A 26,376-nucleotide genomic window follows, 5' to 3' on the forward strand; every position below is an offset into this window, starting at 1 on the left:
GATTCTTTCATTCTTATCACTTCAGTTCATGGAAAACTTGTGGCGTAGTAATGTGTCCAATCCTGCTCTGCCACCCAACTTAGTTGGAGCTTATAGACATCAGAGAGTTATTGTTAATGGCGGGTATTCTGAGCAGAGACAGGTTACTAGCGGTGTGCCACAAGGGTCTGTTCTGGGTCCTATTCTTTTTAACATGTTTGTGAAGTTTGGTAGGGAAGGTTTGCCTATTTGCCGATGACTCTAAAGTGTGCAATAGGGTTGATATTCCTGGAGGCGTCTGTAATATGGTAAATGATTTAGCTTTACTAGATAATTGGTCAAAGCAATGGAAACTGCAGTTTAATGTTTCCAAATGTAAAATAATGCACTTGGGGAAAAGGAATCCTCAATTTGAATATTGTATTGGCAGTTCTGTGTTAGCAAAACCTTCAGAAGAGAAGGATTTAGGGGTAGTGATTTCTGACAGTCTCAAAATGGGTGAACAGTGCAGTCAGGCGGTAGGGAAAGCAAGTAGGATGCTTGGCTGCATAGCTAGAGGTATAACAAGCAGGAAGAGGGAGATTATGATCCCACTATATAGAGTGCTGGTGAGACCACATTTGGAATACTGTGTTCAGTTCTGGAGACCTCACCTACAAAAAGATATTGACAAAATTGAACGGGTCCAAAGAGTCTGGAGGACAGAAGGAAAAGGGGGGACAGGATCGAAACATTTAAATATGTTAAAAGGTGAAATAAGGTCCAGGAGGGAAGTGTTTTTAATAGGAAAGTGAACACAAGAACAAGGGGACACAATCTGAAGTTAGTTGGGGGAAAGATCAAAAGCAACATGAGAAAATATTATTTTACTGAAAGAGTAGTAGATGCTTGGAACAAACTTGCAGCAGACGTGGTAGATAAATCCACAGTAACTGAATTTAAACATGCCTGGGATAAACATATATCCATCCTAAGATAAAATACAGAAAATAGTATAAGGGCAGACTAGATGGACCATGAGGTCTTTTTCTGCCGTCAGACTTCTATGTTTCTATTGTATTTTGACTCACAATGGATGTCAGAGATATCACAAAGTTGTATGAAGTGGGCTGTCTGTGATATGTTTTAAGTTAAGGGGTTTTTATAGTGATTTTTTATTATGTTGTTTTATTCCATTTCGATTTCTTCCATTGTTATGTATCAATATGTTGTAAGCCGCCCTGAGTCTCAAGAGACGGGCAGCCTAGAAATCGAATAAACAAATAAATGTCTGGATGTCTCTTTTCTCTTTCAGGGGCCTTAGTACTCTTATCTCTAGCCTACCTTACGTCCCTCTTTTACTACATCCCCAAGGCAGCACTGGCAGCGGTCATCATCTGTGCTGTGGCTCCAATGTTTGATGTCAGGATCTTCGGCACATTATGGCAAGTTAAAAGTATGAGCATGGATATCTTTTGTCCTTCCCAAAGATTAGTCAGTTAGAAAACATTTAATACTTCCCTATAGACGTTGAAGATGGCTAGAATTCAAACCTGAAGGATATGGGCGTTTGGGGAAAAGAAGCAGAATGCTAAATTGATACCTGACTTGGTATTGGCTTCCTGAAATTGGATTAATCCGCTATTTCTTTATGAAGGAGTTGACTTAGGACAGGCAAAGTTGGCTCTTCTATGATTTATGGACTTCAACTCCCAGAATTCCTGAGCCAATCATGCTACCTCAGGAATTCTGGGACTTGAAGTCCACATGTCATAGAAGAGCCAACTTTGCCTACCTCTGACTTAGGACTCTGACAAAATTAAGATACTTTTCATTGTTATACAGATTCTTAAACATTTAGGATGCAGGCTATTGGAAGTGCATCTTGGAAGCCCCTTGAGCCCAATCTTTTCTAAGAGCACATATATTGGATAGGGGTGAAGGATCTGATGGGTCATAAGACCTTGCAGCTTTGTGTTAAAGCCAGTGACCTACAATATTTAAGTTAGATCTAGAACTGGGTTGAGGTGTAAAATTCTTGTTTGTCCTGGTGCAAGGGATAGCACATTTTCTTAGAAACAGAAAAACAGGAAATCACAGCTGTTGGGATTCAGAAATGTTTACTGTACTACTGGTTCTGTGGGCATGGTGAGGCTTGGTGGGCATGGCAGGGGAAGGATACTACAAAATGTCCATGGCCCTCTCCACTCCAGGGAAGGTTACTGCAAAATGCCCATTTCCTTCCGATCAGCTGGGACCTGGGAGGCAGAGAATAAATTTAGATGGAGCCAGCCAGTGGTGTTTTGGGAAATAATAGTTTGGCTCATTGGACTACTCAAAATTCCTCTCCCAGATCTCCAGAACTGGCCAGCACCAGGGATGGGCTACCGCCCGGATGGTGGGAACGCAGTGGGGTAGCGAAAATGGAGCTCCACCCCAGAGCACCCAATTTGCACTGAAAGATGTTGAAAGAAAATGCATAAGCCTCGCCCACAGTGTCGTAGTAAAAATTTTGGTAATCCTTCATTAGTCAGAACCTGCTGAAACCCATCTCCACCCAGAACATTGCAAGACATCAGATCCTTTTTTTTGTCACTTTGCCAACATTAATTTCCTGCCTCTACCAGCAGATGGGGACTGTGCAGTTTCCCTGCTAAGTTACATTTCCTTGTCTAATGTTGAGCTTAGAAATGTTGAGCTTAGTGGGAACCAGTGAGTTATGCACATGTTGTCTTTTGAGCTTTAATTATAATCACTTTCTTGCATCACTTCGGTCTACACTCTTAAAACATTTGCACATAAGTCTAGAGAAAGTTTGCTTTTGAATTGCCTGCTTTTTTAGTCCACTTTTGCTGATGGGGTGGACTTGATTGAATTCTCTGTTCTTTTTCACAGGGCTGGACCTGGTGCCTCTTTGTGTTACGTTCTTTGTTTGTTTCTGGGAAGTGCAATATGGCATCATAGCAGGGGTGATGGTTTCCGGAATGCTCCTGCTCTACCCCCTCGCCAGGCCTCGGATAAAGGTTGGTTTTTAATTCACTGAGTCAGGCAGCATTTGGGCCAAGAAACAATACACAGTAGCCATAGGTAGCTGATGGTAGAATAAATTCTGTTTTGCTTCTATCTGCTCTGATTGAGAGCTACTTAGGGGGAGACGGGTAAATGATTGATTTAGGCAATGCTAGATAATGATGCCAGCATTGATTGATTGATTTGATTTGATTTGATTTGATTTATATGCCACCCCTCTCCGAGGACTCGGGGCGGCTTACAACATATAAAAAGATCACAACAGAATAGGGTAGCCTAAATCTAATTAATTTAAAACTAAATAAACTAGTCTAAAATCCCCAATTATGTTAAAAATCAGTCATACCCATTCAGACAACAACCATACATAACATTTGTCGGCAGAGGGATATGGTCTAATCGCCCCAAGCTTGGCGGCATAAGTGAGTCTTGAGACTCTTGCGGAAGGTGAGAAGAGTGGGGGCAGTGCAAATCTCTGGGTGGAGCTGATTCCAGAGGGTCGGCCCCCCCACAGAGGAGGCTCTGTCCCTAGGCTCCACCAAGCAACATTGTCTAGTTCAGTGTTTCCCAACCTTGGCAACTTGAAGATATCTGGACTTCAACTACAGTTGCCAAGGTTGGGAAACACTGGTCTAGTTGATGGGACCTTGAGAAGGCCGACTCTGTGGGACCTGTGGGACAACTATTATTTTACTGAAAGAGTAGTAGATCCTTGGAACAAACTTCCAGCAGACGTGGTAGATAAATCCACAGTAACTGAATTTAAACATGCCTGGGATAAACATACAGTGATCCCCCGGGTATTGCGACCCCGATCATTGCGAAACGGCTATATGGCGATTTTGCAACCCGGAAGTAAAAACACCATCTGCGCATGCGCCCTTTTTTCTATGGGCACGCATGCGTAGATGGCGCCGGGCAGATCAGCTGCTGGGCGGCTTCCCTGGGTCTCCTCTTGCTGGCGGGAGGGCGAGAAGCCCCCCCCAGCACCCGCTCGCCCGGCTCGCCCGCCCTTCGCTCGCTGCTCGCCCGCCCTTCGCCCGGCCACCCGCCGTTCGCTCGCTGCTCGCCCGCCCTTCGCCCGGCCACCCGCCGTTCGCTCGCTGCCCGCCCTTCGCCCGGCCACCCGCCGTTCGCTCGCTGCTCGCCCGCCCTTCGCCCGGCCACCCGCCGTTCGCTCGCTGCCCGCCCTTCGCCCGGCCACCCGCCGTTCGCTCGCTGCTCGCCCGCCCTTCGCCCGGCCACCCGCCATTCGCTCGCTGCTCGCCCGCCCTTCGCCTGGCCACCCGCCCTTCGCTCGCTGCTCGCCCGCCCTTCGCCCGGCCACCCGCCCTTCGCTCGCTGCTCGCCCGCCCTTCGCCCGGCCACCCACCGTTCGCTCGCTGCTCGCCCGCCCTTCGCCCGGCCACCCGCCCTTCGCTCGCTGCTCGCCCGGCCACCCGGGTTCGGGGGGGTGCTGGTAAGCCCCCCATGCCGGCGGCGACGTTTTAAAACAGCCGCGCGGCTTCCCAATGAGTCCCGAAGACAAACGCGGAAGTTCGCCTTTGACGTTTGTCTTCGGGACTCATTGGGAAGCCGCGCGGCTGTTTTAAAACGTCGCCGCCGGCATGGGGGGCTTCCTAGCAGCCCCCCAAACCCGGGTTGGGGGTCCGGGGGGTGCTGGCAAGCCCCCCATGCCGGCGGCGACGTTTTAAAACAATCTTCGGCTCCTCGCTAGCGCTGCGGAAGTAAAAACACCATCTGCGCATGCGCAGATGGTGTTTTTACTTCCGCAGCGCTACTTCGCGAAAACCCGATCATTGCTAGGGGTCCTAGAACGGAACCCTCGCAATGATCGGGGATCACTATATATCCATCCTAAGATAAAATACAGAAAATAGTATAAGGGCAGAGTAGATGGACCATGAGGTCTTTTTCTGCCGTCAGACTTCTATGTTTCTAACTGGTCACTAGGACTCATACGGCAGAAGGCGGTCCCGTAAGTAATCTGGCCCAATTACTATGTTATTCCTGCCCAATTTTCAATTCTACTGAGGCTTTGTATAACTAAGAGATACTGTTTAACCATTGAGACAATAAATGGTTTCATAGGTACATCCAGAAGTGTTGCGATGAGTTAAAACTTGCTCCCTTCTCTTTGGATTCCTTCTCACGATACCTTCTTCTACCTTTTTCTCCAGGTTGTCAGGGACAGGGCAATCATCATAAAACCTGAGAATGGCCTTCAATTCCCTGCAATTGATTTCCTCCGGGATACTGTACACAAGCAAGCTCTATCAGGTAAATTGTACGTGCAATTTGTATATGCAAACTTCCTGAAATGGGACTTCAGTAATATCTCACTTAAGAGAATTAATATTCCTCCTCTAAGGTGCCTCTGGCAAAATAACTGTTCATGCAGTTACCTCCATGTCTTTCAACAACGAATAAATAGGGTTTCAATAATGTTTCAGTATATCGGTATGTCTTTTGAGGAAATGTCCATAATACATAGACATTAGGACCAAATGTGAAGGGTTAACAGTTCTTGAGCTGAACAGATGGAACTTCAGAATAGGTATTTAAACAAGCATACAAAGTAGAATAAAGATTTTAATCTCAAATGAACGGTATCCTTCATTGGTGAAGAAAGCACATAACCTGGCCAGATTCTCTTGCAAATACCTGGTATAGCTTGCTAGCTCTTTGACTGATCTCTTTGTTGCATTCTTGCTTTCTGACTTCTTTTCTTTGAAGGACAGGGTGATGTATTTGTGGTGTTGATTCTGGGCAAAGTGAGAAGGCTCATCTGCCCCACATTTACCAAGAGATGGAAGAGGCCTGAGAAAGAAAGTTGCAGCAGCTTATTCCTGTCTCTTTCAATTGTCTTCCTAAATCTCCAAGTGCTAGCAAAAGTAGGATATCTGGCCTGCGAGTAATGCTGTGGGGGCCTAGTTCAGAAGTACGCATATTACGTGCATCACACCTGGGTACTGCCCCTCTGCGCATACGCAGAAGCCTTTGGGCATGCACAGAGAGTTATTTACCATCAGCAACCAGGGAACCAGTTCGGGGGCATGGCAAGCCAGCTTTCACTACTGGTTTGGTGACTGTGGCCAAATTTCCGCCACCGGTTTGTGTGAACCAGGAGCAACCCATCACTAGTCTTGTCCCCCAAACTGCAAATGTCAAATGTATTGGACCTCCCACAGGTTGTACACAGTCATCTGCCATTAAGAAGGATTATAATTCCAAAGTGCCATGAAAGGAGGGGAAAGCCATAATATATGTGATGCCAGCCTGATCCAGGAACTGGTGTGGCTCCCCCAGCTATCAACCTGACCACCAAAAGAGAAAACTCAGAACGATATTGATTCTTCTCCTCCCATCCTGTTTTTCTATTTAGGAAGAGACCAGTCCACTCTTTTCTTTTGCAATTTTATTATTTTTCTGGAAACACACCAAGTTCTGATGACGATAAATCAGGGCCTCATAGTGACTTACAGAAGGTTATCCTGATTTGTAAAATGTGTGTGATGTCCTGTTTGTGTATGTCTTGGTTTTCAGTAGCAAATTCCTTTCCTCTCTTGGCCTCTAGTTCACTCAAGGTTCTTGTCAAAAACAAAGCACAACCCACAAGCACCAAGACTGATATTTCTACCATAATATACAGGGTTGTTAGTCTTTTCCTCTTTCCATTTTTTTTTCTTGGAACTGCAATTTGTTTGTTTATTTATTTATTTGTTTGTTTATTTAGTTATTTATTGGATTTATATGCCGCCCCTCTCCGAAGACTCGGGGCGGCTCACAGCAATCATAAAACAGCGTACAATAATAATGCAATACTAAAAACGATTAAAAAACCCTTAATATAAAAAACCAAACATACATACAAACATACCATGCATAAAATTGTAAAGGCCTAGGGGGAAAGGGAATCTTAATTCCCCCATGCCTGGCGGCAGAGGTGGGTTTTAAGTAGCTTACGAAAGGCAAGGAGGGTGGGGGCAATTCTAATCTCTGGGGGGAGTTGGTTCCAGAGGGCCGGGGCCGCCAAAGAGAAGGCTCTTCCCCTGGGTCCCGCCAAGCGGCATTGTTTAGTTGACAGGACCCGGAGAAGACCCACTCTGTGGGACCTAACTGGTCGCTGGGATTCGTGCAGCAGAAGGCGGTCCCTGAGAGTAGATTAGGCCAAGATGTGTGGCCTGCTCTGTATCAGTTGTTGACTATGGAGGCAGTTGAATTTGTGTCCTTATAGATTCATATTATACGTTTTCACAGTTTTATGCCCTTGAACGTCAGCTTTCTGAACTGCTAATCCGCATGAATTGGTAGTATGAATCCTGATAGTTGGAATCTAACACATTGTAGAAGTGGAAGTTTGAGCCTTATGTGATTTTATAATTTAGTCCCTATTGGTCATCTTACATTTCTATACATTTATAGATATCAATTCAATAAATTATCTGAGCCTGTGAATGTATTTTTTTCTTTTAATTTCTATTCTTAATTGTTATAACTTCCTTCTATGGCAGATCAAGCTTATATTAAGAAAAACTTCTAAAGACAGCTAATTTTATATTAAATAATAATAGCTGGAAGATTTGAATTTTGAAAAGATTCTTTAATTTACATTAAAAAGTATATAATTCAGGGGAGATGGATGCAAAACTTCCAAAAGCTGTGAACCTAAAAAGATTTATAAAATGTTCCCTCATTGTTTTGTTTTGTTTTCCAAATCTGGACCAAATCTGGACCAAAATACCAATCTGTTAATGCAGCTAGGAGTCGTACTGCATAACGCCTTCATTCTTTCAGCTCACAACACATTGTCTTCCTTCAGAGCCTCAGCCATGCAATGTCATCCTAGACTGCAGCCACATCAGCAACATTGACTATTCTGTGGTGTTGGGTCTGTCAGAACTTCTGCAGGAATTTCACCTCCGGGAACGTCGCTTGATCTTCATTGGCTTGCAGGTGGGAGTTTGCCTGGGAGTTGGCAGTGGGCTGGGAGCAAATGTAAACTGTGGCTGGGTAACTTAACCTTAAAAAGGCTTAGAGGCCTAACAATTTTTATTTTTGTAAAAAGAAAATACTGTTTAGTGATAAAGTACGTACAGTGGTACCTCATGATACCAACTTAATTGGCTCCAGGAGGAGGTTCGTAAGGTGAAAAGTTCATAAGACGAAACAATGTTTCCCATAGGAATCAATGTAAAAGCAAATAATGGGTGCAAATCCTTCAGGAAAATCCCAAACTTTAGAAGGGAGGCGAACAGAGGGCAGGGAGTAGCAGCTAAAGGGGGCTGGTGGAAGAAGCAAGGCTAGGCTGAAGGGTGAGTGGGAAGGAAGAAAGGCAAGGGGGGCGCCCCTCCCTTTTCTTTCTTCAAAAGACACCCTTTCAGTGCCTCTGCAAGCACGCTGTTCTCTGCAAACTCTTTCCCCTTCCAAGCCGCCCCTCCCTTTTCTTTCTTCAAAGGACCCTTTCAGTGCCTCTGCAAGCACACTGTTCTCTGCAAACTCTTTCCCCCTCCAAGCCGCCCCTCCCTTTTCTTTCTTCAAAAAATGGGGAAAAAAGAAACCCCTTCATTCCAGCAGCGGCGGCTTGGGTTCGTAAGGTGAAAATAGTTCGGAAGAAGAGGCAAAAAAATCTTAAACACCGGGTTCGTATCCTGAAAAGTTCGTTAGAAGAGGCGTTCGTAAGATGAGGTACCACTGTATATACTTTTCATGTAGCAGATTTTAATCCTTGAGGATAAGGAGCATGAATACAGACAATCCTTGACTTAAACCACAATTGAACCCTGAATTTCTGTTTCTAAACAAGATATTTAAGTGAGTTTTGCTCCATTTTACAAGCAGTTATTAACTTGTTAACACAGATGTAAAGTTAATCTAGCTTCCCTGTCGACTTGGCTTGTCAGAAGGTCACAAAAGGTGATCTATCATACCGACTATCATAAATATGAGTCAGTTGTCAAGCATCTGAATTTGAATCATGTGACCATGGAGATGCTGCATTTTTTCGTAAATGTGAAAAATAGTCATAACTCCCCCTTTTTCAGTGCTGTTGTAACTTCAAACAATGTCTAAACGAACTGCTGTAAGTCAAGGACTGCCTGTATAATAAACTAAGCTCTTGGAGAAATGCTCTCAATTAGCATCCCCTCCAGTTTTTGCCAGGTGTAAAATATTGACACCTGGAATATTGACATGTGCAACCCTAATGTATCTACACAGCAGGATGGTGGGAATAGTTGTAGTGCTGTTTCCTATATAGTCTGATATAGAAGAGCCACATATATCAACAGTGCAAAGTTTTTGAAACACAAAATTCTCAGTGTCTGTCTAAAAATATAATCTTCCGGAAAGCCTTAAAGACCAGGCTCTGCAGTTGAGCAAATGTTACACCTTCTAAATCCGGCCACAAATGTTAAAATACTAATTATTTTAATTGTTTTTGCTGTAAGCTGCCCTGAGTCCTTCGGACTGCCTTATACTGTATCAGCCTACTGAGTTATCTAGCACTGTATTATTTACTTCGAATGGATTTGTATAACCTTGCCTTTAGTCAGAGAAACAAAGGGTGCACCTTGAAAATATAGATAAGCGAGGGATCTGTCCTGTCCTTGAACCCATCCTCCCTCCCTTCTTCCCTTTTCAAAACGCTCTTATGGAAAAAAAACAAAAAACCCTGATTCATTCTCCCATTGTCCTTCATGCCCACAGGCTCACGTGCTTGAAATCTTCCAGGCTGCTGACTTGAAGGGTTTCCGTAATTTTTCCACCCTAAATGATGCAGGTAAGCAAAGATCTAAAGAAAGTTTACTTGGTCCTTTGCCACATCATCTTCAGAATTATCCCCCCACCCCCCAAAACAGTAGTCTATCAGTTGAAAAGTTGCCATATAATCTGAAGTTTTCATCATCAGAATGTTTTTATCCCCAAACTGTAGAGTATCAGTTGAAAAGTCAGTATAAGTCAGTGAGGGCGAAGCTTTTTTTCCTTCGATGCAAAAAAGCATGTGTGTGTGCTATTGTGCAACACCCATAATTCAATGCCTGGGGAGGGCAAAAACAGTTTCCCCCTCCCCCTGCAGGCCCTCTGGAGCAGTGATTTTCAACCTTTTTTGAGCCGCGGCACATTTTTTAAATTTACAAAACCATGGGGCACATTGAGGGGGGGGGGCTAAATAAAGTTTGGACAAAAAATTCCTCTCTCTCTCTTCCTCCCTTTCACTCTATTTCTCTCTCCCTCTTTCTCTCCCTTCTTCTTTTTTCTCTCTCTCCATCCCTCTTTCTTTCTCTCTTCCTTCTTTCCTTTTTTGCTCTTTCTCCCTCCCTCCCTCCCTCTGTCTTTCTCTCTCCCACCTTCCCTCCCTCTCTCTCTCTCCTTTCTTTCTTTCTTTCTTTCTCTTGCTTTCTTTCTCTCTTTCTGTCTCTCTTGTTCTCTTTCTCTCCCTCTTGCTCTTTCTTTCTCTCTCTCTCTCTCTTTCTTTCTCTCTCTCTTGTTCTTTCTCTCTCTGAGCTTCGCAGCACACCTGACCATGTCTCACGGCACACTAGTGTGCCGCGGCACACTGGTTGAAAAACACTGCTCTGGAGGACCAGCAACAGCCTGTTTTCCAACTTCTGGTAGGCCCAGTAGGTTCGTATTTTGCCCTCCCCAGGCTCCAAATGCTTCCTTGGAGCCGGGGAGCATAAAAAAGTCCTCCCCCATCCTCCCGGAGCCTCTGTGTGAGCCAAAAATCAGCTGGCCGGCACACACATGCACGTTGGAGCTGAGGTAGGGCAACAGCTTGTGTGCCAGCAGATATGGCTCCACATACCGCCTGTGGCACCCGTGCCATAGGTCCTTGCTTAACAACTACAATTGGAACTAACAATTGTGTCATTATGCCTTGTAGTTTTTGAACAAGACATGTGATCACAAATTTTACTGCCAGCTTCTCCATTGACTCGGCTTGTTGGAATCTGGCTGGGAAGTGTATAAATAATAATAATAATAATAATAATAATAATAATTAGTAGTAGTAGTAGTAATAAGTTAGTTGGGGGAAAGATCAAAAGCAACATGAAAAAATATTATTTTACTGAAAGAGTAGTAGATCCTTGGAACAAACTTCCAGCAGACGTGGTTGGTAAATCCACAGTAACTGAATTTAAACATGCCTGGGATAAACATATATCCATCCTAAGATAAAATACAGGAAATAGTATAAGGGCAGACTAGACGGACCATGAGGTCTTTTATGTTTCTATGTTTCTATTATTATTATTTATTAGATTTGTAGTGACTAGGATTGATTGAAAAATACTTTTTCAGCATACTCCTAACTTTGAATGATTGTTAAACAGGGTAGTTGTTAAATGAAGGCTATCTATAATACACTCTTGGAAGAAGTTGCATACTGTGAGGTATGCCTAAACAATGAAACAGAATAAAAATAAATGGGAGGGGAGCAAAATGCAGCCAAGAGTTGTGAATCATAGGAGACTGTTGGTTGGGCCAGCCTAGAATTACTGGTTTCTTGCTGGAGTGATGCAGCTACCTAGAGCCTCTTAAATGACTTGCTATGGTAGAGTCCTGCATTATTTTCATAGTGAGTTAAGCTCTATACCAATGATGGCGAGCCTTTTTTGGTTCATGTGCGAAAAGGAGGGCGAGCGCAGGGGGCACACACCCATAATTCCATGTGGGGTCCCACGCATGTGTGCATGACCACCACCTCGTTCCTGGCACATGTTGGCACGCCTGTTCTTTGCTTTCCCCAGGCTTCAGAGCCTTTCTAGGAGCCTTGGAAGGTTGAAAATGGCCTTCCCCACCCCCCCTGGAGGTCCTCCGGAGGCCAGAAATGTTTCTTTTGCCGACTTCCAATTGGAAGTCCCGGTTTCTTGCTCTCCTCAGGCTTCAAACCTTTCTAGGAGTCTTTGTTGGGCAAAAATAGGCCTCCACATCTCCCCCCCTCCCCCCCCCCCCCCGAGACTAGAAATGGCCCGTTTTTAGTTGGAAAATGGGCCATTTCTGGCCTCCGGAAGGCCTCAAGGGGGGGCATGGAGGCTGTTTTCACCCTTCTCTGCTTCCTAGAAAGGCTCTGAAGCCTGGGGAGGGCAAAGAAACAGGATGTCTAGTCCATTCAGCAAACGGAACGTTTCTGGCCTCTGGAGGCTGAAAACAGCCTATTTTCTGACTCCCAAGGGGCCTGAAAATCAGCTGGCTGGGACACGTATGCATGTCGGACCTGAGCTCATGGGCCCACCAATATGGCTTTGTGTGCTACTTGCGGCATGTGTGCTATAGGTTTGCCATCACGGCTCTATACATATCTTTAATTTTTTTTTCTTGTGCTGTTCTTGAGATTAAAGGGGAAAACCTCCTGGTCATTTTCTCCCCAATGCAAAAATCTTCTGTTTTGTTCGTCCATTGCTGGGGAAAGATGAATGTGATGATCCCAGCAAGGAACTTGGCATTTTAAGGTATTCCTACTTAACACATAAGATAATTTAGATCCAAAAGCAACAAGCTTGAATCAATCCATGTCAGTTTTTTACTCATCTGATTTTAATGTTTGAGCATTTGGCTTGGACATAATAGATCTCTTATAAACACAGTACAAATGAATTTTATTTTTATATACGGTATTATTTATTTGTTCTCTTGGCTTTGAATCCTTAGATTGTCTTAAAAAAAAGCAAGATTTGAGTTATGGAAACTACAATGTATCAGATTCATAGCATAATGTATATTTTCTGTTGTAGAAAAAAGTCTTGGAGAATTGTCTGCTGCCACTGAAGACATGCTGGGTGACGACAGCAGCATATTAAGTACAACTGGGATCATCCAGTGAAGGAAGTGAGCTCATTGAAGACTGTGTATATCCAGTAGGAAAACCTCAGACTGAAGGATGAAGCTTTCAAGTCCCTAGAATGGCATCATAGAGTCATAGCAGAATCTGCAGCCCCTCTATGATTCACGGGCATGAATACACGTCTCAGTCAGGATTCAGAATTCATAAACCCTTTGGAATTTTTTAAATAGGAAAAATGAGGAACTTCAACACAGCAAATAAAAGATACAAACAAAGAGTTGAAAATCATTTCAAAGACTTAGCAAAAACTTGTGAAATCAGTTTGGATTAAATACGTCTATGACTTATCACATGGGTGCTTTTATATATTTCTAAAATTAATGATATCACCGGTAATGGAACACTATCATTCAGAATTGCACTGTCTGTGGCATATTGTTTCCAGCTATATACTGTAATATGTAATATTCATTTCAGTAAAAATTGAAATGTCAGATGCCTTTCTTTTATGAACTTTCTACTAAGCCAAATTACTTGCACATATATATTGTACATCAGTTTATGTATGTGATACATTTGAATCACTTGCCATTCCATTTTTTGTATAGTTGCTATCATCCACTTGTAGCTTTCTGGTGTGTCCTGCTTATGGCTAGTCACTTGTCAAGAACTTTCATACACTAGCAAGACAGTGATTAAGTAAGTGGTATCTTACAAAGCCTGACTACTTGGTATCCATGTAGACAGGCTTTGTCCAGAAAGATCTGTCTTCAACCTGGGTTTTTATGTCTTCTAATGGTGCATTCATTGCTGCTATAATCACGTCCATTCAGCTAGCTGTTACTTGTCCTCTGCTTTCTTTCAGTTTTTCCCAGCATCATCAACTTCTCAAGGCAGCTGGTTCTTGGCATAAATCTGTCCAAAATATGATCATTTGACTATGATCATTTGTATGTTGAATGAGAACCTTGAATTAATTTGTACTATGACTTATTTGTTTTCTTGTCTAGCCATCTATGGTATTCTTTTTCAGCATCAGAGTTCAAACGCATAAATTTTGCTTCTTTAAAGTTCAACCTTCATAGAGTGTCACACAGAACCTCAAGACCTGTACAGTTCAGATATAGACATCTATATCTAAGCATATTTTCCAAGGCCTTCACTGTTGTCCTGTTGGTATGTGACTTATTTCTTGACTGCTGGCTCGTTTACTGTTGATAGTGTTAAAAAGGCACATTCAACATTGTCGGTCCTAAGATGGGTTATGGTATCTGTTGTCGTTAGCTTTTCTATATATTTAATTATCATCCTCATTTTTCTCCACTGTGCTGCTTGATTTTCTGTACTAGAGCTTGCAGACCATTTGTATTGTTTTGCTATTAGGATAGTGTGGCCAGCATATAACAGGTCACTGATGTTTGTTCCTCCATCATTAAAGCCATCCCCATCTAGCAGCCCATCTTACCCCTAGAAATAATAGATAAATATTCAGCATATAGGTTGAATACAAAAGTAGTACAATCTCAGTTTGCCGAAATGGAACCAATGTGTTTCACAATGTTTCGTCCTGATTATGACTTCCTAATTTGTTACAGATTTAATATGAGGACAATGAGGTGTTCTGAGATTTCCATTTTCTTCCTAAGGACATTTCACAACTTAACATGATGGACACACTCAAAGGCCGTCCGTTGCTTCGATGAAGCATATACTGACTTCTTTTTGCCTTTCTCAATTATCTAGTATGCATTGGCAATAATATATTGTGTTCCTTGGCATTTTTAAAAGCCAGTTTGAACATCTGGCATCTTTCCATGTAGAGCTCTAATTTGCACTGACTGGTCTTAAGCAGTGTTCCCTCTAATTTTTTTGGGGGGGTGGGCGGAAAAGTATAGTGTCTGAGCGGCAGTCCCTTCGGGACTGGGCAGCACAGAAATAATAAATAAATAAATAAACAAATAAATAAATAAATAAAAAACCCACCCTGTTTTGCCTCAGAGAATTTCAAAATAAAATACTGTACTGTGTGTCTATAACAGTGAGCTCATAATAGGGCAACTCTATCAATATCAAAATGCCACTTAAATAGTTGAGCTAGTTTCAAACTAGATTTTGATTTTCTTTCTTCCTTACTCCCATTCTTTTTCTTTCTCTTTTCCTTCCTCTCTTTTTTCTATCTGTTTCTCTCTCTTCCTCTCTTCCTCTCTCTCTCCTTCCCTCTCACTCTTTCCCTCTCGGCTTCTGGGCAGGTTTGGAAAACTGAGTTGATGATGATTTTTAAGTGAGCGATTGCTAACTGCTCAGCTTAGAGGGAACTATGGTCTTATGAATTATTTTAGTAGCATTTAATATTAAGGATACTGTGAAATAATTTACACACTTGGTCAAGCCTCCTTTCTTCGATAGTGACATGCAGAGTGATTTCTTCCAATCTGTTGTCCGCTATAGTGTCTTGATCAGGGGTTAAATGCTACCGGTTCAGCCATGATTTGGAGAACCGGTAGCGGCAACTGCGCAAGCCTCCACCCAGACATCACCATTTTCTTTTCTTTTTTTCACCCTCTGCACAGGCACAAAGTGTTTGGTACATGCTCAGAGGGTGAAAAAGTGTGTATATCAGTGGCATGTGCACACTTCCAAACTGGTAGGGAAGGTAAGTAGATTTCACCGCTGGTCTTGATTCATTTAATCTTCTTGTGCTGAGATGGTAACAAGTCACAGGTGGACATGGTCATTGATCCCATAAGCAAAGAAGCTGAGCGAGAGAAAACTACAGTGATAAAACTGATGCAAAAAATGATGCAAGTTTATTATTATTATTATTTATTATTATTTATTGGATTTGTATGCCGCCCCTCTCGGCAGACTCGGGGTGGCTAACAACAATGATAAAAACAGCATGTAACAATACAATTAATAAAACAACTAAAAACCCTTATAGTAAAACCAAACATACACACAAACATACCATTCATAACTTGTAATGGCCTAGGGGAAGGAATATCCTAACTCCCCCATACTTGGCGATAAAGGTGAGTCTTGAGTAATTTGCGAAGGACAAGGAGGGTGGGGGCCGTTCTAATCTCTGGGGGGAGTTGATTCCAGAGGACCGGGGCCACCACAGAGAAGGCTCTTCCCCCGGGGGGCCGTCAAACGACATTGGTCGACAGGACCCGGAGAAGGCCAACTCTGTGGGACCTTATCGGCCGCTGGAATTCGTGCGGTAGAAGGAGAGACCATAGCTACCCACAGGTTGCACAATAAAGGGGGTTTCAAAACGGTGTTGGAGCAAGACTAACATATTGGAGCTTTCACACAAACCTCATTACAACAAATTTAAATTTTTAATTACCACAAATAAACTATATACTGTATTGTTTTCTAATAATTTGTTTCTATTCTTCATTTTTCACAAATACTGCAGAACGAATGGAGAAGTGAAAGTAATTGCTATACCAGTTTCTATTTCCCTTCTCAATGTGCAGTACTGTTTCTCAATCATGCTTCTTATGGCAATTTTTAAAAGTTTATCTTTCATTCAATAAAATGGGGTTCTTTATACCAATGTGACAGCCTAAAGGGAAACTGACTGTGAGTTTCTTGGTTATTATATGACGAGAATCCATGCACGTAAGATCAGTGGCTCTATAAATCTGAGCTATATGCTCACCATGGAGGAAGTGGTATCTCTACACACAGGACTCAAAAATCTATACTCTAAAATCAAATTTCTTTAGGAGGGGAAAGATTGTCTCCATTATTAACAGCCAAGTGTTTAGCAATGTGTTGGAAATCACACTGACATCTGTTTGTAGAGACCAATCTGTATTATGAAACAGACAATAGAGAAATTGTATAAATCCCTGTATGTCATGTTCAGGAGCTTATTTCTCGAAACAAAATATTTCTGTACATAAAACTGTATGTTGAATGTTTTTTTTGTAGCAACTTCTGAACAATATTTATCACTGGTTAAATCTTTACATATTTTTTTTACAATTACCGTAGTGGATATTTTAAGGATGATATACATCCAAGGAAGACACTGAAGATAAAAATAATTTTGATTTGCAGATCGCATCCAGTAAACTGAACTCTTCTTCCTTCGTTTCCTCTGCTAGGGAATCAAGAAAGAGAAACAAGTCATCAACCATAAATGAAAGTGATACCAAAATTAGCATGTTATGTTATGATTTCCTTGCTTTTATCTCTGAGTTAGAAGTCCACCTATTATTTCACTTCCTGATAGAAACTGCTGTAGCTGCATTTCACTAAAGTTGAAGCCATGCAGCTAACACTCATACTATTGTGGGGAAAATTAGCTCTTAGATGAATGGGACCAATTAAATCAAGTTGATAAGAGGCCTAGGTCTGCTATCTTATTAGAACCATCCCAAAGGTTTGTAATGGGAGATGTTTTCCTTTTGGCATCCAGCACTCTGAAGTTGCCCCTCCCCTTGATTTATGGGCGGATGATTTACTTACACTCACTCACACACATACACAATTGCTTTGTTCCTCTCCACTCTTATTTATTGCTTCATTGCTCCCTCTAGGCCAGGGGTCCCCAAACTTTTTACACAGGGGGCCAGTTCACTGTCCCTCAGACTGTTGGAGGGCCGGACTATAAAAAAAACCCTGCGGTTTTCTTAATGCCGCCTTCTTGAGGTGAAGTGGAGCAAGTCCCCAACTCCTTGCCGAGTTTTCTCTTTCTTTCTCTCTCTTCCTTCCTGTCCTTTCTCTCTCTCTCACTCTCTTTGTATCTCCCTCTTCCTTTCTCTCTCCCTCTCCATTCCTTTCTCTCTCTCTCTCTCTGTCCCTCTTTCTCTCTCTTGCTTTCTTTCTCACTCATTCTCTTTCTGTCTCTCCCTCTTCCTTTCTCTCTTTCTATCTCTCCCTCTTTCTTTCTCTCTCTCTCTTGCTTTCTTTCTCTGTCCCTCTTTCTCTCTCTTGCTTTCTTTCTCTCTCTTGCTTTCTTTCTCTCTCTTGATTTCTTCCTCTCTCTCACTCACTCACTCTATCCCTCTTCCTCTCTCCCTTTCGCTCTCTCTGTCCCTCTCTCTCTTGCTTGCTTTCTCTCTCACTCTTTCTCTTGTTTTCTTTCTCTCTCTCTCTCTCACTATCTCTTTCTCTCTCACTTTCTTTCTCTCTGTCCCTTTCACTTGATTTTTTCTCTCTTTCTCTGTCCCTCTCACTTCATTTTTTTCTCTCACTCTTTCTCTCTTGCTTTCCTTCTCTCTCTTGTTCTCTTTCTTGCTATCTCTATTTCTCTCCCCCCTCTCTTTCTCTCTTTTTCTCACTTTCTCCTTTCTTTCTATCTCACTCTCTGTTGATCTCTCTCTCACACGCTCTCTTTCTTTCTCTCTCTTGTTCTCTCTTTCTCTCTTCCTTACCTCTCTGCAGAGGCCGGGGGTGGGGAGGCATGGCACCGGCACATCCACAACGGGCAGGGGCGGGGGCAGCCATGTCTCCCTTCTCCCACTGCCTATGTCTACCGCTGGCGCCTCCTGCCAAGTCGGCCGGCGCTGCAGGTTCCTCGGGTGGGAGCTGCCACTTCCCTCCAGGCAGCCCATCCAGGCGGCCGTAGAAAGTGCAATAATCTCTGCACTTTCTACGGCCGCCTGGATGGGCTGCCCAGAGTGGAGTGGCAGCTCCCACCCGAGGAACCTGCAGTGATGGCCACTGGCGGTAGATATAGGTGGGAGAAGGAAAGGGAGCCACGGCCACAGTTGCTCCCCCCCGCCGCGGATGGGCAGGTGCTGAGCATCTCGGTTGTGGCCTCTCCGCCCCCATTCCCCTGCCAGCCTGCTTGGTGTAGAGCGGGAAAGCTCGGCACCAGCATTCATGGCGGGTGGGCACGGTTCTTTCTTTCACCCACCGCCGTCGCCTCCAGCCAAGCCGGCAGCAGTCACCGCGAGTTCCTTGGGCAGGATCTGCCACTTCCCTCCAGGCAGCCCAGTCAGGTGGCCGTAGAAAGTGCAATAATCTCTACACTTTCTATGGTTGCCTGGCTGGGCTTCCCAGAGGGAGTGGCAGCTCCCGCCTGAGGAACCTGCAGTGATGGCCACCGGCGGTAGATATAGGTGGGAGAAGGAAAGGGAGCCACGGCCGCAGCCGCTCCCCCCCACCGCGGATGGGCATGTGCCGAGCATCTCGGTTGTGGCCTCCCCGCCCTGCCCGCCTGGTGTGGAGCGGGGAATCTCGGCACCAGCATTCGCGGCGGGCGCTGGTGTGACTCTTTCTTTCACCCACCGTCGTTGCCTCCAGCCAAGCCGGCAGCAGTTGCCGCAAGTTCCTCAGGCGGGTTCTGCCACTTTCTAATAATCTCTGCACTTTCTACGGCCACCTGGCTGGGCTGCCCAGAGGGAGTGGCAGCTCCCACCCAAGGAACCTGCAGCGATGGCTGCCGGCAGGAGAAGGAAAGGGAGCTGTGGCCGCCCCCGCCTGCTGCGGATGGGCGGGTGCCGAGGCTCTCGGTTGTGGCCTCTCCGCCCCCATCCCCCTGCCAGCCCACAAGGGGATGGGGAGTGCGTGCACACATGCAACATTCAGAATAAGAAAAACCTTCGCCATTCAAAAAAAGAAAAACTTTAGCCGGACTCACACTTTCATCGCTCCCTGCCCCCAACTCCAACGCCTGGCTCCATGTAAAATCTCGTGTATTGGACTGTCAACTTTTTCCTATTGCAAGTGACTGTAGTTTAAACTGGACAGGGCAGTGTCTTTTGTACTTCTAATTCTAATCCTGTTTATTCCACATACTCTGTGCACACTTCCACTATGTTCACCATCACCTTCTTTTTCTTATCCTTCCTTCCTGTTTGTTCTTTCAAACTGTGACTTCTACTGTGACTTTTTGCTTGAGACATAAGCTGGTATCCTCAAGCCAGAGTTAGGGTAAAACTAGACTCCAGTTTTTGCCAGGGGATAAATGAATTCATGGGAAAGCTGTAATCTGGAAAAGGCTCAGTAGTCCATCATCCAAGAGAGAATCTGAAGTCTCAACAAGACAGATGCATGAATCTCATTACCTTTTCAATTAGGAAATGCCTGGAGCTTCTACAGATGCATAAGTACAGGTTTTGGTAATGTTTTTTAAAATTCTCCAGATGGGCCCGTGATGATAAACCATTTTTATTTGATTTGATTTATTTATTAATCAAACATGTGTAGGATAGTAGTTTGTATAAACATAACATAAGTAAAATGTAAAGATAAAAAGAATAATAATAATATCAACAATCAAACATGAATAACCAGTTAATTATACTAATTAATATATAGTTAATTAATATTACCTAACCAAGTCAAGTGATCAATCATACCAGTAAAATATCAGATTAATAAAGGTAAAATAATAGTATAATTTATCTAAGGTTAAATGCTTGACTAATGCCTGAGTTATTAATTGATCAATTGAATGGAAATAGACAGTTAAATGTTATAATGAGAAATGATGGCAGGAAGGAATATTGGCTGGAAGACAATCAGACTCCCAGATGATGCAGCTGGTTCAGGAGGGTCATTAAGTTTTACTAATTAAGTAGTAGAAATGTGAAGTACAATTTGACTTGATGCTGGATCCTAGGCCTCTGGAATTTATTGCTTTATTGCTGGGATTGTAATGTCAACAATTCTCCTTGTGAGCAGAAATCTCAACAACATTCTGCCAAGGAAGTAAGAAAAATATTTCCACTTTTAAAGTAGTATTAAAGTTTAAAATGAGCATCATTTTGCAGCAACAAGTACTATGGCATTGAATTGCTGAGACAGCAGAAAACGAGGAAATGAAAACGAAAGGGCTGTATTTCTAAATAGGCTGTGTTAAAAGAATTTGCAGGTTCTTATTTTCTGATCTGGGTCATGAGTATACATATAATATGCAACAAACACAAACGGGTAGCTGCTACTAAGTAAAGTTTATTCATTTAATCACTTACAAAAGTTGTAGGTAGGTTACCTCGTTAGGGGTCTACCAGTATAGGGGGAAGTTAGATGACAGATAGATAGATAGATAGATAGATAGATAGATGGATGGATGGATGGATGGATGGATGGATGGATGGATAGATGGATAGAGACAAATAGAAAGATAGATTATCTATATCTATATATAGATATGTATAGATGATATATAGATTGTGTGTATGTATATAAATGTGTGTTTGTGTGTGTAACATTTTTTTGCTGATAATGATAAGGAAGGGAGACTATACTGTATATAGTATATACAGTACAGTATATTGTAATGAGAAGCAGGTTTTGGGTTTAAGTATGTAGATTGAAGTGCTCCTACCCTCAGCTGTAATCCTGAGGTTTATTGCTCTGAGAACGTGTAAAGTTTGGGAAGGAAGGTTCTCCCTAGTTACGGATTTATTTGAGGGCATCTTTCCTTATTTTGAGGGGATTATTTGATAGAGCCAGTGATGAGGTATTAGTCTAAGTGTTAAGACTGTATGTTTCCAGAAGTTCAAAGAAAGTTGGGAGCAAATCAAAGACTTCCTGTGTTCTTTTTCTATTTAAATTCTGTCTTAAATTCTATTTTCCTATTTAAATTCTATTCCATTTTAAATTCTGACAGCTGCAACATGTTACATCCCACACTCTGCAATCTTAATTTGATCATTTCTTCAAGTAGTATCTCACTTATTTTGAAAACAAAAATAACACCTATGTATTACTATCATCAGCGCCAATCCCATCAAGGATCAATATAATGTTATAACCACAAATTCAATGGTATTTTTACAAGGCTATAAACATGATTTATTGCTTTATTTTCGGGTTTTTGTTACCTCATGCACAATTTCAACTTGTTATAATTGATTACTTGAATGGGCCCAATCATTTTGAAATATACTGCTCAAAAAAAATATAGGGAACACTCAAATACCACATCCTAGATTTAAATGAATGAAATATTCTCATTTAATACTTTGTTTTGTACAAAGTTGAATGTGCACAACAGCATGTGAAATTGATTGTCAATCAGTATTGCTTCCTAAGTGGACAGTTTGATTTCACAGAAGTTTGATTTACTCCGAGTTATATTGTTGTTTAAGTGTTCCCTTTATTTTTTTGGGCAGTGTATTTTTATGTCTGTTCTTTTTGCAATGTACAGTGAATATTGTTACCAAAAAATGACCGGTTGGATATGACAGCTGCTTGGATTCATTTTCCTCAAGTGAGCCAGGAATGAAGAAATATATAAACCACTATGAGTGGTTAACTGTACTTGCAAAGTTAGAATACTGGGATTAATAACAATTTATAGTATACATTGGGGTTAGGACAGGGGTGTCAAACTTGCAACATCACAGCATTGTCACATGATGTATTGTGACTTTTCTCCCCTTCGCTAAACTGAGTGTGGGCGTGGCCAGCGTGTGATGCATGCAGCCTGCAGGCCATGGGTTTGACAGCTTTGTTTTGGGTGTTGATGTGTTTTACAAGGTGGGGTTGTGGGTTGCAAAATTAGTATCACAAAGTGATATCACACATCACATTCTTTGATTTCTAACTCTGAAATGCCTATTTTTAAGGCTTAAACTGTAGTGGAGGATGAGTTACTAAATCAATGAACTAAAAAAATGTTATTTGCACAAAGCTTTCTCAACAATCTGAAAATCAGACCAAAGGTATAAATGTATATAAGATAGGATGAGAATACAGGTGGGGAAAGTGGGAAGAAGAGGGGGGGGGAGGGAGAAATAAATTAATTTTTGATTTTTGTGTGTGTCATATTACATGTCCCAAGGTATAATGACAACCTGAAATTCATCTGCTCTGAATAAAATTAATTTTTAATTTTAATTTTTTTTTAATTAACTAAATAAAATACTTAAAAAGAGGCAAATCACAGAATCAGCAGAGAGAGGGATCCCACAGGTATTATTTTTCCAAACATGCTACACTAATTTAGGGAAGACAGAAAAATGTAGTTTTTGTGTTTGAGAGAGGAAACTTTTTTGCTTTCTTTAAACATCTCACCATCTTTCTGATGAATCTAGGAACGATAGGACACCTGTGGAGATTACTCTGTTTTCCTGCCATCTGGAAATGTTTTGCTCAACAGTAGGCTTTCAAGGCTGACTGTTCAGGCATTGCAGATATTAAAAATACAGTAAATGGTGTAAGTGGCCTGGGAAACCAACTTAGCTAAAGCAAAACAGAAAATTATCAGTTCTGTCAAGGACAAAATTAGGCAAGATTATTATGAACAGAATATCTTAGTTCAGTCATACTCATGACTGAACAGAAGGAAAGTGCAGAAGATGGCAGTTTTATTAACTCCTTTGTGACTCTTCCACAGAATAAGTTGTGATCATATATTGGTAAACTGAATAGAGAATAGAATAGAATAGAATCCATTGCATCTATCCATTGCTTCTTGTCCTGCCCTTAAATGTTTTGGAGTTTGGGTTTGACTCCCTCTTCTTTGTGGCAGTCCCTCAGATATTGGAACACTGCTATTATTCCTATCCCCCATCTCCTCCCACTTATACTGTAACTTATTGCTTGTATCCTTAAGATTTTTATTAATACAGTAAAGTCTCGGTTATCCGTCCTTCAATAATCTGACATTCCGGATTATCCGATGTAGCGGCTGCTTGGAGGCATGGCTGTAGGCATTTCTGTGCCCCCCAGACACGCCCCCAAACATGACAGCCGCGACGGGGAAGCAAGCTGGGAGGGGGGAAGTGGGCAAGCGAATGAGAGCCGAGGAGGGAAGTGGGTGAGTGAGTGAGAGAGCTGAGGAAGGAAGCAGGTGAGCAAGCAAGACAGCCGAGGAGCGAAGCGGGCAAGCGAGCGAGGGGGCCAAGGAGTGAAGTGGGTGGGCGAGCCATATACAGTAGAGTCTAGATTATTCGACATTTTTGACTATCCAACTATTAGCCCGCCCATTAATGTCAGATAACTGAGACTCTATTGATTGTTTCTTCATTGATTATTTGACCCCTACAATAATCATTACATGTTGTATCTTTTATGTACACTGAGTGCATATACACCAAAGACAGATTCCTTGTGTGCCCAATCATACTTGGCCAATAAAGAATTCTATTCTATTCTATTCTGTCACCCCTACTTCTTCTTTTCATTAAGCTAGACATACTCAGTTCCTGCAACTGTTCTTCATACGTTTTAGCCTAATTATTTTTGTTACTCTTCTCTGCACTCTTTCTAGAGTCTCAACATTCTTTTTGCATCATAGCGACCAAAACTGGATGCAGTATTCCAAATGTGGCCTTACCAAGGCATTATAAAGTGATATTAACCCTTCACATTATCATGATTCTATCCTTGTCTTCTCTATAGTTAAATAGTTGATTACATTGACTAATAACAGATTAGAAACAATTAGGACACTTCATTTTCTCCTTATCCACAAGCTAAACAAGTGGATTCTGGAAGCTGCTTTGATGTGGAAGAAGAACTGGTTACATCTGCTTGCAAACAGAGAGGTGGAACATTGATTCAAGACAGAAGAATCTTACCAAAGCCATGGAGTATAAGGCAAAGGCCAACAATGTGAGTGACCTGCAGGCCCCTCGGTCAATGAAAATGAATTCAGATGAAAAATACATTGATGCGGCGCAAATCACTTTCCATATTAACTTCAGTCCTGAGCAGGACAGTGCAAATCAAATTGAAGGCCCACTGGGTCTTCAGCTCCGAAGTTTTATCCAACACCAAGGGTTTCCATCAAAGCTTCTTTGTAGAAATTAATAAAACTTGCATGAAAATACAGTAATGGAGGAACCTATTTGATGATACCCATTAGGTGATACCCATTAAATGAAAGAAAGGCTTAACCACTAAAAACTGAGAATGAAGTTCTTGACATATCAAACTATCCATTTTCCAGCAGAGCAACAAACCAGCCACATTGCTCACTTAAATGAAGCATTTGAACATAAATTGTACAAACCAATTCCCTGGATCCAAATGAACACCTTCTACAAAGGAAAAGCAGAAGAAATTGCAGTGCTGGTTGAGCAGGGGTGGAATCATCCCACTAAGAAAGATTTTAAAAATGTGTTCTGATGCCATAGTAGTTACAATGTAGTATTGCAAGCTAATTCTGCTGACTGCCAATCATTAGCAGTTTGGCTGTTCGATTCTCAGCGGTTCAAGGTTGACTCAACATTCCATCCTTCTGAGTTTATTTATTTATTTATTAATCAGATTTGTATGCCGCCCCTCTCCGCAGACTCGGGGCGGCTCACAGCAACAACAATACAATGTAAACAAATCTAATATTTAAGTTAATTTAAAAAAACCCAGTTTAGAAACCAATCATACATACTAGCATACTATGCATAAATTTTATAAGCCTAGGGGGAGGGAAAATGTCAATTCCCCCATGCCTGACGACAGAGGTGGGTTTTAAGGAGCTTACGAAAGGCTAGGAGGGTGGGGGCAACTCTGATATCTGGGGGGAGTTGGTTCCAAAGGGTCGGGGCCGCCACAGAGAAGGCTCTTCCCCTGGGTCCCACCAAACGACATTGTTTAGTTTACGGGACCCGGAGAAGGCCAACTCTGTGGGACCTAACTGGTCGCTTGGATTCGTGTGGCAGAAGGTGGTCCCGGAGATATTATGGTCCAGTGCCATGAAGGGCTTTATAGGTCATAACCAACACTTTGAATTGTGACCGGAAACTGATTGGCAACCAATGCAGACTGCGGAGTGTTGGTGTGACATGGGCATGTTTAGGAAAGCCCATGATAGCTCTCGCAGCTGCATTCTGCACGATCTGAAGTTTCCGAACACTTTTCAAAGGTAGCCCCATGTAGAGAGCGTTACAGTAGTCGAGCCTCGAGGTGATGAGGGCATGAGTGACTGTGAACAGTGACTCCCGGTCCAAATAGGGCCGCAACTGGTGCACCAGGCGAACCTGGGCAAACGCCCCCCTCGCCACAGCTGAAAGATGTTTCTCTAATGTGAGCTGTGGATCGAGGAGGACGCCCAGGTTGCGAACCCTCTCTGAGGGGGTTAGTGATTTCCCCCCCCCCCCAGGGTGATGGACGGACAGATGGAATTGTCCTTGGGAGGCAAAACCCACAGCCACTCCGTCTTATCCGGGTTGAGTTTGAGTCTGTTGACACCCAGTTGGGTAAAATGAGGACCCAGATTGTTGGGGGCAATGTGCTGACTCTGTTAAACCACTTAAATAGGAATTAGAAAGGCAGGAAGACAGGATCCAGGGCAATCACTTTAACTAGAGGCACACAAATAAACACATTAAGCTACAGGAGTTTTGAAGGGGAATTAAGCATAAAAGGCTCAGCATCACACTTCCAAGTTGGCTTGCAACCCAGGAACGCTTGAGATGAATCACTTCTGCTGCTTGCCTTCTTTCATTAAAGAATCTCACTTTTCTGGCAGCTGCTTCAGAATTCATTATTTTCAGTGTCCATGGTTATTCCCAACTGGAAACAAACTCAGAAAAATTTATTTCAACACTCCCAAGACCGCAAAGAAGCAATAATCAAACAAAAGATACTCTCATTCAGTCTTAAAATCCAATTTTAATTGTTCTTCCAATTAGTTAATTTCATTTTCATTATTTGTTCTACTGCTCAGAAGTATAAATCGG

At 42.6% G+C, this 26,376-nt stretch overlaps 1 protein-coding gene across 3 annotated transcripts in view; it reads left to right on the forward strand.

Annotated features, from left to right (window-relative positions):
* Positions 1 to 13,269, forward strand: part of SLC26A11 (solute carrier family 26 member 11) — a 34,409-nt gene extending 21,140 nt beyond the window's left edge. For all 3 annotated transcript variants that reach the window (XM_070740201.1, XM_070740203.1, XM_070740202.1), the window contains 6 exons: positions 1,274 to 1,414; positions 2,854 to 2,981; positions 5,169 to 5,268; positions 7,811 to 7,944; positions 9,697 to 9,769; positions 12,726 to 13,269. In XM_070740201.1, the coding sequence (XP_070596302.1) occupies positions 1,274 to 1,414; positions 2,854 to 2,981; positions 5,169 to 5,268; positions 7,811 to 7,944; positions 9,697 to 9,769; positions 12,726 to 12,814 (665 nt within the window). In that variant the 3' untranslated portion in view covers positions 12,815 to 13,269. The remainder of the gene's footprint in view (positions 1 to 1,273; positions 1,415 to 2,853; positions 2,982 to 5,168; positions 5,269 to 7,810; positions 7,945 to 9,696; positions 9,770 to 12,725) is intronic.
* Positions 13,270 to 26,376: the final 13,107 nt, after the last annotated feature.

This window comes from Erythrolamprus reginae, chromosome 2 (genome assembly GCF_031021105.1).
Source record: "Erythrolamprus reginae isolate rEryReg1 chromosome 2, rEryReg1.hap1, whole genome shotgun sequence".
Classification (NCBI taxonomy): domain Eukaryota; kingdom Metazoa; phylum Chordata; class Lepidosauria; order Squamata; family Dipsadidae; genus Erythrolamprus; species Erythrolamprus reginae.